The sequence below is a fragment of the Notechis scutatus genome, chromosome 12 (assembly GCF_049901735.1).
Source record: "Notechis scutatus isolate UNSWTSFEM ecotype Mainland chromosome 12, rNotScu1.2, whole genome shotgun sequence".
Classification (NCBI taxonomy): Eukaryota; Metazoa; Chordata; class Lepidosauria; order Squamata; family Elapidae; genus Notechis; species Notechis scutatus.
The window spans coordinates 2,766,633-2,782,108 of NC_142020.1; the positions used below are offsets into that span (position 1 = coordinate 2,766,633).

The 15,476-nt window shown below is 46.6% G+C and overlaps 2 protein-coding genes, 1 long non-coding RNA gene and 1 other non-coding gene across 6 annotated transcripts in view; 2 read left to right on the plus strand and 2 right to left on the minus strand.

The window, feature by feature from the left end:
- RAB26 (RAB26, member RAS oncogene family) overlaps window positions 1–4,936 on the plus strand; it is a 196,730-nt gene extending 191,794 nt beyond the window's left edge. The window contains exons 6-9 of the mRNA XM_026684383.2: window positions 999–1,064; window positions 1,367–1,423; window positions 2,818–2,894; window positions 4,588–4,936. Of these exons, the coding sequence (XP_026540168.2) occupies window positions 999–1,064; window positions 1,367–1,423; window positions 2,818–2,894; window positions 4,588–4,690 (303 nt within the window). The 3' untranslated portion in view covers window positions 4,691–4,936. The remainder of the gene's footprint in view (window positions 1–998; window positions 1,065–1,366; window positions 1,424–2,817; window positions 2,895–4,587) is intronic.
- Window positions 4,937–8,573: 3,637 nt separating this feature from the next.
- LOC113423127 (uncharacterized) lies at window positions 8,574–12,414 on the minus strand. The gene is made up of 5 exons (XR_015750848.1): window positions 11,884–12,414; window positions 11,174–11,261; window positions 10,234–10,283; window positions 9,858–9,897; window positions 8,574–9,578 (listed from the first exon to the last, which is right to left on the minus strand). It is a non-coding gene; the product is annotated as an uncharacterized LOC113423127 (long non-coding RNA).
- Window positions 10,104–10,185, minus strand: LOC113423129 (small nucleolar RNA SNORD60). The gene has a single exon (XR_003372337.2). It is a non-coding gene; the product is annotated as a small nucleolar RNA SNORD60 (small nucleolar RNA).
- A 74-nt stretch (window positions 12,415–12,488) lies between the features above and the next one.
- Window positions 12,489–15,476, plus strand: part of TRAF7 (TNF receptor associated factor 7) — a 55,489-nt gene continuing 52,501 nt past the window's right edge. For all 3 annotated transcript variants that reach the window (XM_026684370.2, XM_026684372.2, XM_087973118.1), the window contains exon 1: window positions 12,489–12,624. The gene's annotated coding sequence lies outside the window, so the exon portion shown is untranslated. The remainder of the gene's footprint in view (window positions 12,625–15,476) is intronic.

Here is a 15,476-nt window from a genome sequence, read left to right on the forward strand (position 1 = left end):
ACCGATCATCGTATGTTTTAGCCTCCAGTCCCCTCATCCTCCTGGTTGCTCTTCTCTGCTCTCTTTCTAGAGCCTCAACATCTTTTTTTTTTAGTGTGGTAACCAAAACTGGATGTAGTATTACTTTCTCTTTATTGTAAGCCACTCGAATAAAAAGTCGCTTTGGATGGTAAGATGGACAGCATATAAATTTAATTTAAAAATTAAATTCTTCTAATGACTCTTGCGTTCCTTGCCAAGGTTATCTCTACAATCCTCTACCCCTGTACAAGCTTAGTTGAATGCAAAATGTTCTTTCATTCTGCCAGTCTCATGCGATATTTACTCTTCACTTAATGACTGCAGTGATTTTCTTAACAACGGTAAAAAAAATGGTCATGGATCCAGTCACAGGATGACTCACTTAATGACCACATTGCTTAGTGACTGAAATCCTGCTCCCGATGGTGGTCGTAAGTCAAGGACTACCTGTGTAACAAACGTAGACTGCAGACACCAGGAGAGCTTTTCTTGTTTTATGATTTCTTGGAATATCTGTCAGGTCCCTAAGATCCTTATCGGGATGCTGCCATTCTGGTGGGGAGAGGGCCTTGGGATGCTTCTTTCCTGCATCTGGACTTCCTGTCACTTTGATGTACCTGCTTGGGAAAGGGAGGGGGAGGGAACTGCCTAGGGCCATCTGAGAACAACTTACCACTTTTCTCGGCTTGGCACTTCACACCTGTGGATTGGTTCGCTTCCGACTGGACATAGGGGACAGGTTTTCTGCAACGTTTAACCTAACGGTTTTTGAGTGAGAACTTCAGATCCTGCCTTGCTTTCCCTTTCTCCCAATAAAGGTTTCCTTTTGAAATAATGCCTGTTTCAAGAGTTCTGTTTTCTTGAGGAGAGAGGAGGGACAAGTCCTTGCAATAGCCCATTAATAAGTTTTGGAAAATATCCCGGTATCTTCCAAACGTTGCTCCTGTGATCTCTGATTATCCTATGTTCCTTTTTAGGCTTGGCTGACAGAAATCCACGAATATGCAAAGCAAGACGTGGTCCTTATGTTACTGGGAAACAAGGTGAGTACTTGACTTACAGCCTGGTGTTGGAACTGGATCTGTTTTGGACATAGAAGCTGTTTAACAAGGGTAGAGGGCAGAGGAAGCTAGAGGTGTTTTGCACAGGAAGAAATAAAACCTCAAAACACTCATCTACCTCATACCCCTGCCTCATACCCTCACCTGCTGCAGGAAGGGTGGTGGGGCCCTGGTTTGGTCCATCCAAGCTGGAGACCTCCCAGGCGATGGGACCGGTGTGATCTGAGCAGTCCCAGAATGCACTGCTCCTGCTGCAAACATTGATGCTTTCTTGTTGTGCTCAGGTGGATTCAACCCAGGACCGAGTGGTGAAAAGAGAAGATGGGGAGAAATTAGCAAAGGTATGCAGGTCGCCCACTTCATTAAAATTAAGGGCAATTTGGCTCCAGGAGACCTTCAAAAAATTGCATCTGCTTCCACAGCTAATAGAACCTAATCTCTTCTGCTGCACCATGTTATAGAGAATTACAGGGAAGAGTGCCAACAAAATTACATGCTATGCTATTACATAAAATTATTATTAAAATTACACATCCACCAGGAAAAGATCAAAACTTGACAAGGAATTGGAGATAATGATTCAGGTTGTGCTTGAGCTGCATTTGCAGGAGATGGCAGACTGCATTCGGTCTTGCCTCGGTCTTTGTTTATAGAACCAAGGATTGTTTTTGGCTGCTGCCGCACACTGCTGGCTCATGTTTAAGTGGTAAATATGATGATCTGTTTTTGAGCAGCCAAGAAACAAAAAGGATGACCTCCACTGAAGAAATTAGCTCTATTCAGTGGAACTGTGTTGGGGCTTGTCGGCCACCGTCCCTTTCAGTAGCCGAATCAGAGGAGGAGGTGGTGGAGGAGGAGGAGGAGGAGCAGGAAGGGTGGGAGTCAGGGTCAGCATGAAAGCAACCTGAGAGCTCCAAGGGGGAAGAGGAAATGGAGCTGGCAGAGAGAGAGAAAGAGAGGGAGGAGGGAGGAGAGAGAGAGAGAGAGAGAGAGAGAGAGAGAGAGAGAGGCGGAGCCTTGGCCGTCCGTCAGCCCTCAGATGGAGAGTCAACAGCCCCCAGGTCTGGAGGTGGCTGATGAGGAAGAGGAGGAACATCTGGGTTCAGTGCCTGACGTGTGGATGCGGAGAAGGCAGATGAGAGGAGAGCAGTGGAAATCTATGGGCCGGTCCTAGGGAGCCACCGCTGCTAGCGAACCCCCACCCTACCTCTGGTGATAAAAGGCAGGGGGTGGAGATGAATAGGAGTGGCAGACAATTATTCATCTCCCTGCTGGAGCCTGGGCTACTGACGCCGCTATAAAGGAATCATTGCTTCAACTACGGAGGGTTTGTCGTGTTTGGGGAGCTGGCTCAGAACAAATGCTTGCCTCTCAGAGTTGTGGATGTTCCATTACTGGAGGCTTTCAAGAAAAGATTGGACCACAATTTGAGGTGGTATGAGGACCCCTGCCAAAGACAGGGAGGGGTCTGGGCTAGAAGATCTCCAGACCCCTCCCAACCCTAGGATTGTAGGATTCAATTCTTTTGCAGCATCTCTGGGCTGCAGTAAGGTACAAAAGATACTTCCAGCCCAGGGACATCTTGAGGCAGCCTGTCCAGGATAACATGCATGCAGAGGGAAGCTGCACAGAATCCGGAACCACAGAATCCGTGTGGGATCGTCCACGCCCAATCTGAGAAAGAGAATTGGAGAGGAAAGCAATGAGCCCCAAATGTCTTATTTCTTTGGTGCAGGAATACGGGGTTCCCTTTATGGAGACCAGTGCCAAGAGCGGATTGAATGTGGACTTAGCGTTCATGGCCATCGCAAAGTAAGTTCCTTCATTTCCATTCTCCCATCAAAAGTGCATCTCCATCGCCAACATGCAGCTCCCAAGAACATTGCTGATGTTTTGCAGAATAAGAAGTAGAAAGGGGGGGTGCAGGGTCTCTTAAGATGTAACACAGGATAAGCTTTATTGTCACTTTTTTCTGTAAATACACTGGCACACATTAAAAAATGAAATTCTGATGCCCGCTCTCAGAAGGATAGATAGATGCATGGATGGCTGATAGATGATGATGAGATAGATAGATAGATAGATAGATAGATAGATAGATAGATAGATAGATAGATAGATAGATAGATAGATAGAGATAGATGATAGATATAGATAATAGATGATAGATAGATAGATGATAGATAGATGATAGATATAGATGATAGATAGATAATAGAGATAGATGATAGATGGATAGATATAGATGATAGATGATAGATAGATGATAAAGATAGATAGATAGATAGATAGATAGATAGATAGATAGATAGATAGATAGATAGATAGATAGATAGATAGATAACTGGTAAATAGAGATAGATATAGACACACAAATATAGACATACACATACATATATACATACAGTATATATCATAGTCTATTTTGAATAGACAGTAGAAAAGTCTTGAGAATTAACAAGGTTGATGCTAGATGGTATAAAGCTATTTCAGAAACACTGTTCAGTGAAGCAGCCGCAGCCAAGCATGGCACTGCCATTTCAGAGGGTGGAAAAAGTTCCATCAAAAATTCTGGGAGATGAAGAGAGACCTGGAGCAATGCAGGCAAAATACATCAAATCTGACTAGGTGAGGGTAACTGCAGCCTATGGGGTGAGTTTGGCCTAGAGGCTAAGGCACCAGAACTAGAAACCAGGAGACCAGGGGTTCTAGTCCTGCTTTAGGCATGAAAGCTTGGCTGGGTGGCTTTGGGCCAGTGTCTCTCCTCAGCCCAACTCACCTCGCAGGATTGTGGTTGTGGAGAATGTCAGAGGAAGGGATACGAGATATGTTCACTGGCTTCAGTTATTTATAAAAATAATAAATAGAGGAAATTTGCCACTGTTATTGCATCCGTGGCATGACATCCAGCAACCCTTTCTAACGCCCGAGCTGAGTTGTGAAATTCTCAGGGAATTCTCCCTCTGCTCAGAGTTGGAGGCCAGTTGGACAGAATGGGAGGGATGTTGTAGACTTGCTGATCATGAGTAAGTGGACCAAATCCTCTGCCATTGTGGGCTAGACATTGACCCCTTGACTTCCTTGTGTGGCCATGGAAGGGATACCTCATGGCAGGACAGGTCGATGGCCTCAAAAATGGCGTTGGGGCCACGCATCGTGGGCATTACCAAGGGCTTCGAAGAAGCACATAGTCTGGACTGGTGCTACTCAAACTAAGCGACTTTAAACTGCATCCCTGTTTGGTTTGGTGGCAGCAGTGCCTCAGATAGAAAGTCCCTACAGAGAATGGTGAAGACAGCGGAGAAGATTATAGGAAGCTCAGTTGATAACGGTACTACTTATAAGCGCTACGTGTACAGCTTGAAGCATTGTTAGAGACCCCACATACCCACTTCACTGTCGGTTTCTGTCGCTCCCCTTTGGGAGGAGCGTTAGGGTCAGATTAGAGGAGGAACTGCCTGGCTGTGCATGGGAGAACTGACCAAACCTTGTGTTCAATTGCCAGGGAGTTGAAACACCGGTCCATGAAGCTGCCCAACGAGCCCCGGTTCAGGCTGCACGACTACGTCCGGAAGGAGGTGAAAGGCGCTGGCTGTTGCCGCTCATAGACTCTCTCTCCTGGGGGGTCCTGTCCAGACCTCCCCCCGTTGAAGGAGACTTGCCACAAGCACCCTGCCTGCTGCATCCATATCTGCCACTCTTGTTCTCCTCCTTCCTGCTGCACAAGCGCTACAAATCTCTTCCTTGTGTCTTGTTGTCTTTGTCCAGGTGAAACTTTGGAAGGATAAATGGGGGCAGCTTCTTTTCCTTCCTGGGGCAGGCAAGTGGGTTTTTTTTCCCCCCAAAAGAGATCCGGGTTAGAAGCAGCAATGGACAATCTGAATGTGGACAGGGCCTTTGGGGGTGGGGGAGAGAGAGGGAGAGGTTTGTGCAGTTTCAGTGTTGATATCCCGCATGAGTGACCCCCAAAGGGAGCGGGGCCACAGGGGAGCCCCCCTCCCCAAAGTCCTTGCCAGGGAGAGCCCAGTTGCCATGGGTTGGCTTCATATAGCGACTGTTTATGTGGGACTTCAGCTCCACTTTCATCATTACTGCCTCAACGAGTACCCAAACATGGGGGTTTCCACTGTTCTTTATTTTTTTAAATAGATCGAACTTAAATGTTTGGTGTGCGCTATTGCTGATAGTTCTTCGAACACATTTTTTCCCCAAAAAAACACCCGAAACCAGCTGACTCTTCTTGGCTGTCATTTGCTGACCACCCTCTCCGCAGGGCAGAGTAAATGTTCCTTCTGCTCTAGCTTTGGTTGTTGTGCTGCAGCTCTGGCAATTTCCCTGCGTAGTAGGGTGTGCCTTCCCCCCCCCCTTTTTTTTTGGTAGAAGTGTAACACAGAGGGAGCAATCTTATAGGATGGGGCAGTGGGGTATTCACAGTGCCGGATCGGGTATTCAGAATTTGGCGTGGGTGCGAACCGGTGTAAGTTCTGGCTGGCCACGATCGGACGCTGACCCGCCTGCCTGCCTGACATCTCTGAGGCTAGGAGTGCTGCATGCCCCTCCCATGCTCTGTTCCTTTTCTTCCTGAGCCCCAGAGGAGCCTTGGGGGAGCAAAAACACCCCTCCCCCCAGGCTCCTCTGTGGCTAGGAAGCTCCCAAAAATGGGGGGGGCTGCAAAATAGCCACGCCCACCAAGCCAGGCCCACAGAACCGGTAGTAAAAGTTTTTGAATACTACCACTGGATGGGGGTAAGTTGGGTCCTTCATTTCCTTCATGCATCTCCAGGGGTTGATCCCAAGGGTGGTTGATTTCCTTCCAGGAATTCTATCCCCATTGGGGGGGAAAATTGGCTCTTTTCATCAAGAGGGCTCTCGGCGTGGATATTTGCACCCGCCCAAAGAAGGGGAGAGGGACCCAGAGCCCCGATGGCAAGTGGGGGAAATGTCTCTCCACATCAGGGCTGGCAAAGAAATCCAGCAGGCTTAATTCTTGGGTCGGGTTGATGGGACAGAGATGTAGCAGGTAGGAGCTGTGGTGGCGCAGTGGTTAGAAGGCAGCATTGCAGGCTGACTCTGCCCACCGCCAGGAGCTCGATCCTGATTGGCTCAAGGTTGACTCAGCCTTCCATCCTTCCAAAGTCGGTAAAATGAAGACCCAACTTGTTGTGGGGTCAAGAGGCCGACTCTGTGAACCGCATAGAGCGCGCTATAAAGCACTATGGAGTGATATATAAGTCTAAGTGCTATTGCTATCTATCTCCTCTCTCACCGTGGTGATTCAGTGGTTAGAATGCAGCATTGCAGGCTGACTCCTCCCACCGCCAGTTCAATCCTGACCGGCTCAAGGTTGGCTCAGCCTTCCATGGTCGGTAAAATTGTTGGGGGGGCGGGGGCAAGAGGCTGACTCTGTATAAACCACTTAAAGTGCTCCAAAGCACTATGAAGCGGTATATAAGACGAAGTGCTATTGCCAAGTCTTCCAGAGGAAGGCAGGAAGTGTGTAGAACTCCCTGGGGTTGTGATGGCCACTTTCTCTCCCCACCCTGAGGGGATCCTGTCCAGCTGTGGAACAGGCTCTGCTCTTCCATGCGATCATCTTTGCTTCAGCTTTTTTTACTGGGCCCTACGACTTGCTAGCAAGGGGCTCCATGTTTGCACCCGCCTTCTCCAACCAGTGGCCCTCCTGATGCATAGGGGTGTCAACCCCTGCAAGCCCACTAGGGCAGCCACGGTGGAAGTCCAACGCCTGGGAAAACACCTACCAGTGTAGAGCTGTTTCGGGGAAGCTTCCAGCTCGATTGTACAATCCAGCAACTCAGCAGCCCAACCTTAGCAGAAGAGGACACGCATTATCTGGTCAGCCTGTTTTATTTCAGGGTATTGGGCCATGTGGATTAGGGTGCTTTGTGATACGTGTGCTAAGTTGCCATTGGGCTTTCCTTGTTAAATGTTGTTTTCCTTGTGCCCAAGCAGATGCGTTTTAAGTTAAGAGTCCTTTACACAAGCCCTAAATTGGATTATTTTCACCACCTTCTCCAAGGAGAAAACCTATCAAAGGCAGCTTTGCATGTCACATCTCTGCAGTTCTTAGTGGCTTGTCCATCCACAAGGTGGGAGGAAACTGTGTGCAATGCAGAACTGCAGGAGTTGGGCCAGTCTTGCCTTAACTTCGAAGGCCCTGCATTTGTAGCTTGGCTTTGGCAAACCCCATCTGGCCAGCGCATGGGCTGCCTTGGCAGGACCCAGCCTGTTCCCTACCTGGCTTTGTTGCCATGTAGCTAAGAGTTCAGAGTTCCTGAGCATCTCTCAAAAGTGTTTATTTATGTACCAAGGTTAACTGTTGGCTCTTGTTTATAGCTTTTTGGGGTTTCTCATAATAAATGATTTTTTTTAAACGATGCTTGCTTCTGAAGGTCCAAAAGCAGGCCTCCTTCCTAGAAAGCTCCGTGTTTCTTTCTTTGCCGGGACTCCTCCATCGTTTCAAGTGAAAGCAACGAGTTTTTCATTCTGCGTGATTTAAGGTCCCAATTCTACTAGGAATTTAGCATAAAGGTTAATAATTTTACACTTAGTTTGGCTGAAAGAGCTGTCCAAGGGAGGGACATCAGGCTGAAAAGGGAAGGGGGAGGACCATAGCGTGCTGTTGGGACAAGAAAACACTGCGCTAGCCAATATAAAGATGGAAAATCTTGTTCTAACTGGCTAAAGAAAGGGTATCAAACTCAATATCATGGAGGGCCGCACCAGGGTTGTGTTTGATGGGGGGGGGGGGAGAGGTCAGCTCAATGTCACTTGTCAGGAACAGGCTCCCGAGATCAGTTTTCAGCAGATGGCCTGCAACCCTCTGCCAGCAAAAATGGACTTCGGTGGGCCCATTTTCCCTGGCAGAGGCACCGTGGGCCGGTCCTTTGGCTTCCAGGGCAGCCCTTGGGCCAAATCTGGCCTGAGTTTGACACCCTCTGGTCTAGAGCATCACTTAGGAGTAATGGCTCTGCTTAGAATCCCAAGTGTTTCTTTCAAAAGGCAACTGGACTTGCTGAAACCTCTTGCAAGCAATTCCAAGAACACCTGTTTGTACTATTCAGGGAAAACAAAAGTCCATTTGCCTTTAAAAAAAATCACCTTTGGGGCAACCAGGATAGCTGGGAATTTCCACTCTCTACATAGAATGCATTGCAGTTTAACTAAAGAACTTAAGGTACACCCCTAGAGATGATGCAGTTACTCTCCAGTCCTAATTTCACTATTCAATTAAAATTTGGCAAATTGGAGTTTAAAGCACCTCTACATTGGCAGCATTAGCAGACCCAACCCAGCAAGGGCAGGGAAAAACGGTTTTTGTCTTTGGCCTTCAAAGCACTTGCACACTTCAAGAATAGTGACTTAGTAGTTTTGGGTTTACTAAGACAAATGAATATGGTGTTTGACCCTGAGCCAACTCTGAAAATCCATTGTGTCTAGACTGTAGGGTTATTAGAAAATTCAAACATTCCAAACTGTTAAGCTTTGTTTATTCTTAAAAAAATCAAGTTAACAGTTTATCTGCCACAACAGATTGGGCTTATAAATGATGTACAATAGATATTTCACAAGAAAATGGTAACAATTGGCACTAAAGAACTTCCAAAATTCAATTGGTTTTTCATTTTAATTTAAACATTTTCATTAGTGGCAAGGGATTAGATATATTGGAATGGTTCATACAAAAGGCAGCAAAAATGAAATGACTGAAAATTAAAAGCCTTCAAAAATAGTCTTTTTAAGCTGGCCAAAATTATTCAGCATTCACCGAAACTTTGCAAGGTTTTGATGCATTACAGCTATTAAAAATCATCACTGCCAGACTAAGCCCCACATATTTCCAATGTTGGGATCCCATATTTCAATCTGTTTAGTATCTTAGTCCCAGGAACTCAGTTGTCCCCAGGAGGCGTTCTTGAATTTTAGTAATTGCTTTACAAAGAAGCAACTCTCACCCCTCTCTGTCCTGCCTGCAGCACTTGAGCAGTTCAGTGGAAATTGCAGGGATCTGCCTGTGCAAAAATACACACTGCAATTGATGCAGGTAGATAGTTGAGACACAACAAGAGAGCTTTGCAAGTTGGGGTTGCCTGTCACAGGAGGTGTACACTGTCATTCAACAGCCCCTCCATCTCTGTCCTCCCCAATGAAATGTTAAATGAACATGTGGATCATTAAGCAGAATGTGGGGTGCCTCCTGGGTGGGGAGGCCTTTAGAGGCCCAGGCCTGCCTACTCCTGGTGTCAGACCTGCCACCACTTAAACCTCTAAACAGAAACAATCCTTGGCTCCATTTGAGAAATGTATTAGCTGATTTGCACTTCTCCTTTGTCACCATTGTCAACACAAAGCAGCTTTTGCCAACTTCCACTACTTCAGTCAACATTTTACTCCTGGTGTCACTTAAACCTTTAAATAGAAACGATCTTTGCCTCCATTTGTTGAGAAAGGTAGTTCAGTTGAAGGATATAAGTCCACCTGCAAAAATGATACAGTGGGTTAATTGAATAGCTTTTAAAATCAGAATTCCGATTTTAATCGGAAGAATATCATGTCTGTTTTAAACATTATTTGGCTCTTCATAATCTCCCTGCCCAACACTGATGTTTAACACTGTGCTGGTATTCAACACTGGCTCACGAAATAGCAAATCCAGCCCTTCCTTAGAAAAAAGAATGCCTTTTCCCCAACATCTTAGTATTCGATTGAAAACAATGCTATTTTTAATCTGTCTTAAAATTGACTTTATTTTATTACCTATGCTGCAATTCCTGTCCTCTTCTATTTCCATCTGCTTCTAAAAAGAAAAAGAACAATGCCATTGATTTTTTAAACCAACAATGACAAAACTCTAAGTATTCCAGGGGAGTCGGACAATTTAGACATTATATAAGCTGAAGACCTGCCCAACTGGGAGGCCCGTTTTAGAACTGTTCTAAAATTTAAAACAAAAAAAAAAATCCCTATCTCAATTCAGACCCAATGCCCTATGATATGAATGCCAAGCCTCAGAACATGTGTAAAATCACCAACTGCAAGCAGTTTTCATACGAGGTGTCAGAAAATTAAAAGTTCATCACTGGCTGGTGTTTAGGTTAGAAAAATGCTTGATCCTACAATTTGTAAGAGTCACCCTTTTCCCTTGTCCCATTTTGATCTGACATTACCCAGCTGGAAACATACCTGTAAAAAAAAATCTTATTTGTACAGAAAAAGGAAAGCAGAATCTTTAAAAGCCCCTCCTCTCCTCCAATTTACATAAGGGTTCCATTTCTGGGACCAAGAAAGTCCAAGCAGGAGGGACCTCTCCATCCCCAGCACTACTAGGAAACCCAAAGTCTCTGTGCCTTCCCATCCTCATCTCCACTGCCTCAGTATTAAAATGAGCCAAGGTCGCCCCCCAGCTACTGTTCCCATCCAGCTGGCAGAAAGCTACTAGCACCCTTAGTCTCAGTCAAAGCTTTTCCAGCATCCAGTAAAGCCAAAATCCTCCCCTGGGAGGGCACCACTGGGTTCCACTGGAATGGTCTCAGGGTTTACCTGTCAACTTACCTGGGAGTCTTTCACTGAGGGGCTGGGAGCTCAGACCATCTTGGGTCATTCAGGAGGGGCGAACTCGACCACATCCTCCACGCCTTTCAGCGCTGTCTGACTACAATGCCACCATATTAGCATATGAACAAACTCAGTTTTCTTTTGGGTTCCTTATCTTGTGCACCATGTGCAAAAATGCTTGCATGTCTCTCATAAAAAGAGAATCCACTCTATATCTTCTAGACTTCCAGTTAATTAGGATTCCTTCAGGTATCGGCCATTTAAAATGTATTCCTTTTCATTCAGCTTTGTTGTCAAAAACTGGTAAGTCGTCTTAGACCTCTTATCTTCCAAGGGAAGCCAACACCCTGATTTCCTTTTTTCTGTATTGTAATGGTTCTTCCCTCACGCTCTTCAATATTTCATCCCTTATTGTTCTCCTCACAAATGTCACATGGACCTCCCTAGGCACACTTGTCTTCTTACATAGCTTGAGTTTCATCTATAAATTTGGTCCATCACTTCTCCCCATTACCCACGCTCTCAATTGGCAAAGTGTCCACCAGCAGGTTTGTCCATCAATTCCATTAAATCTTCCTCCTCTCATCTTCAGGTATATTTTGAAATCTTAATGTGACAAAGAGAAAGAAAACATTAACCAAGAAGAGGGACTAAGAGAACGAAGAATTCACTAGGAAACAGAACCCTAAATATAATTAAGCAAGATGGAGAAAAGAAACAGGACCCTTTCAATATATATGAATGGATTAAATCCCCCTTCTAAATTTTTTTTTACACAATTACAAAAATTGGGACACAGGAATAATTTGTCTGCAAGAAACACTACAAACTTTTACAATGCCCCAAAATTGGGAAGCTATTTTAGCACAGCAAAAAAAAAAAGGGGGGGGGGAAGAGGCAGAGGCCAGGCTCCTCCAGGTGCTGGCCCAAAAAAACCAGGCGGTTGGGAGTTCTAGTCCCGCCTTAGGCCCCGAAGATGGGGGACTTCGGGCCAGTCGCCACCTTCTCACCCCAACCCACCTCGCAGGGTCGTCGTTGCGGGAGGGGTAGGAGAGAAATAGGAGGGAGGCTTGTTATCAACTGCTCGTTCGCCGCCCTGAGGGAGGCAGCCATTAACAGCTCCTCCAGAAGCAGGAAAGGAAGGGCAACATTGGGCTGGGCAGGCACGCAAAGGGGCCCGTCCTCACAACAGGGGACTATAAATGTTGCTGCGGGTGGCCAAACTCACCGAAAGGGCCCGCTGGGTCCTAGAGCCTTGGAGTACATGCAGGCACCGCGGCCGCATGTCGCTCCGACCAGGAAGCGAGCCAAAGGACCAACCGCCCACGAGTCACCTCATTCCGACGGAGCAAAGGCACGAAAGAGCGAAACGCCGACGCGTGCGCCTTTTATAGTGCTTTGCCGCTTTCCGATTGGCTGGCATTTCTGCGTGAAACCAGCCAATCCCGTTGCTCCCTTTCTCTCCTCTTCGCAGCCAATGAATGTTCGCTACCTTTCGCTTCTTTCTTAAATCGGCCGCATCCATTCGCCATCCGCTTTCGGACTTCCACTTCGACCTCTCGGGGTGGCATTCGATTGGATGAGGCGACGCGACTCCGGAGCCGGGACGGGCGGGAAACGCTGCTCGAAATCCTAAAGGCTGTGGGGAGAAGACCTGTTTAATAACGCGAGGCTTCGGGACCCGGAAGGGGCGGGCGAGTCCCCCTGCCCCGCGGGCCCTGATGGGAGTTGTAGGCAACCCGAAAAGCTAACGGGACCCGGTTCTATGTAAACGCTACGCTTACCAGGACTACGAATCCCGTCGGCTCGGGAAGGGGAAATGCTGGAAGCGGCACTTCCGGCGCGGCTGCTGAGAGGAGAGCGGATCAGACGGGCGGCTGTGTGCTTTTTGCAGCGGGGAAGCGGCGAAGAGGCGCCATGCGGTGGGCGGCCGCGCGCAGGCTGGCCCCGCCGCCCCCGCTTCCCACAGGTGAGGGGACGGGGACACGCGGGGCTGAGTCCGGAGGAGGCCGAGGGGGAGGAGGAGGAGGCCGCCCCCGGCCCAGCTCCTCCTCAGGCCGCGTCAGGCCGGGGGCGTCTGGTGCGGGTGACTCCAGCTCCCATCAGCCCCGTCAATGCAGCCCTTGCGGCGAGGGGGGACGATGGGAGCTGCACCGCCCAAGGGCGGAGACCTCCCGGGCCTGTCACGGGGGACCCTGAGGGAGGAGCAGCGCCGCCCTCCCCGCCGTTGCGCTGCGAGTCTCGCTTGGCTGGGACTTCTGGGCTCTGTAGTCCCACAGTTCCCTTTAGGTGCCCCAGCCCCCCCGCCCGATAAATAAATCCTCTCCATTCTACCTTTCGGCTGCTTTGCCTGCCAAGGACCAGCTTGGAAAGGAGAAGTGGTGGTGGGGGGGCTCGGATGCTCTTTCTTGGTCCTCTGACATCCACTCTGCAGGGTGGATAAAAACATCGATGGTTTTTAAATTTAAAAATAAAAATCGGATTAAAAAAGTTTAAATCGGACTTTTTTTTAATCGAATTCATTTTGATAATAAAATGCTTTTTGGAGTAAAAACCTGCCCAAAGATAGTTTTCCATTTAAGTTACATTAATCATTGAGCTTATTCGGCATGAAAATGGAGCTTAGTTATGTAGCATGAGGTTGTAGATTCCGAAATATAGGGGACAGCGGGTCAGAAGAGGAGCAGAGATGACAGTTGCTCTTTATAAATTATGATTTAAATCGAGTTGATTTAAATCAGGGGTGCCTAAACTTGGCAACTTTAAGACTTGTAGACTTCAAGCATAGCTGGCTGGAGAATTCTGGGAGTTGAAGTCCACAAGTCTTAAAAGTTGCCAAGTTTGGAGACCTGATTTAAAACAAGCCTTTTTACTAGTGATTTAAATCATGGTTTAAACCATGATTTAAATTGACTTGATTTGAATCAAATCCATGCTGATCAGTTGGCTAGTTATATAAACATTATAAATATAGGTAGTTCTCGGCCTACAGCCACAATGGAGCCCAAAATTTATGTTGCTAAGTGAGACATTTGCTAAGGGAGTTTTGCCCTATGTTACAACTTTTCTTGCCAAAGTTGTTCAGTTGAATTGCTGCAGTGGATAGGCTAGTATAGCCTAGTTGTTAAGTGAATCTGTCTTTCCCTGATGACTTGGCTTATCAGAAGGGCGGGAAAGGAGATCACATGACCCTGGAACATCGCAACGGTCATAAATATGAACCAGTTGCTGAGCATCTGAATTTGGATCACGTGATCATGGGGATATTGCAAAGGTCATAACTATGAAAAGCAGTCATAAGTCACATTTTTTCAGTGCTGTTGTAACTCCGAACAGTCACTAAACGAACAATTGTAAGTCAAGGACTATCTGTAGCCGAAAAAGTATTACTTAGAATAGGAGTGTCAAACTCAAGGCCTTGGAAACAGCGAAGGAGTGGCCCACAATGTCTCTGCCAGCAAAAAGACCTCCGTTTTTTTCTGGCAGAGGGTTGCAGGAGGCCATCACAACTGAAAATGGAGCTCAGGAGCCCATTTTCATTGGCAGAGTACTCGGGCCCCCCACAGATGCCCCCCACACACAAGTGACATCAAGCTGGCCACACCTACCCCGTCCTCAAGGTCAAATACAACTCTGATGCATCTCTCAGTGAAATTGAGTTTGACACCCATGGCTTAGAAGCTTTTAGAAAGCAGCCCATTCATCCCCCTCTCTGTTTAACCTAGTATGTTAGCAATAAAGAGCCACTTAAGAATGCCATTCTTACCACTTCAAGTTCAGGGAAATGTTAGGCCAATGTAAACAGATTGAATTTTGACTGGGACACTTCATTTGAGATTGAACTTCAGCTGTTTTCTGAATCTCTAAAATGATCTGCCTCAGGAATGTATCCCAGAGATGTAAATTCCACCTTTCACACAAGCAAGACCACCAATAAGGTTTCCCTGAAAGATCGCAGTTTTCACTCTGGTCTGTACCAGATTGGACAGTGTTGCCTTTCATTTCTTAAGTCTTTGTACAAGGTTCACTCCCTCCAGAACAAATAAAGGCTAGGATGATTATAAAGGTCAGTTGAAGTAAAGTTGTTTCCTTCTCAAAGGTGAAGCAAACATTTCACACAAGCATGCCAGGTAAGTTTAGGTACAAAATTCAAGAGGATTTCTTGCTCCTTTGCTGTTGAGTTGTAAGCAGAATAGCTCTCTTCTGCTCTTAGTGTATCCTGAAAGAAATGGATCATTGAACAAGACAACCCAGAGTTCTCCCTGGGACACAAATCACCAGGTGTAAATTATCCTACTTCAGACATGTTAAGTGGACCCAGCTCTTTGGAAAAGGCTGTAATATTGAGAAAGGTAGAAGGAAAAAGAGGACGGCCAGCACAAAGGTGGATGTACACTCGGTTACAGAGGTGATGAATGTACCATTGGGAGATATGAAATAACAGATTATGGATTTCTTAAGAGAAAATCCATCTATGTAGTCACTTTCTTTTAATGAGAAAAAGGACTAGGGATGACATAATAACAGTGTTCCAATATCTCAAGGGTTGCCACAAAGAAGAGGGAGTCATTCTTGTGAGGGCAGGACAAGAAGCAATGGATGGAAACTGATCAAGGAGAGAAGCAACCTAATTTCCTGATAGAACCATTAATCAGTGGACCGGTTTGCCTTCAGAAGTTGTGGGTACTCCAACATTGGAAGTTTTAAAGGAGAGATTGAACAACCATTTGCAGTGGTATAGAATTTCCTGCCTGAGCAGGGGGTTGGGCTAAAAGGCCTCCAAAGTCCCTTCCAACTCTGTTATTCTGACTCTTTGTTTTG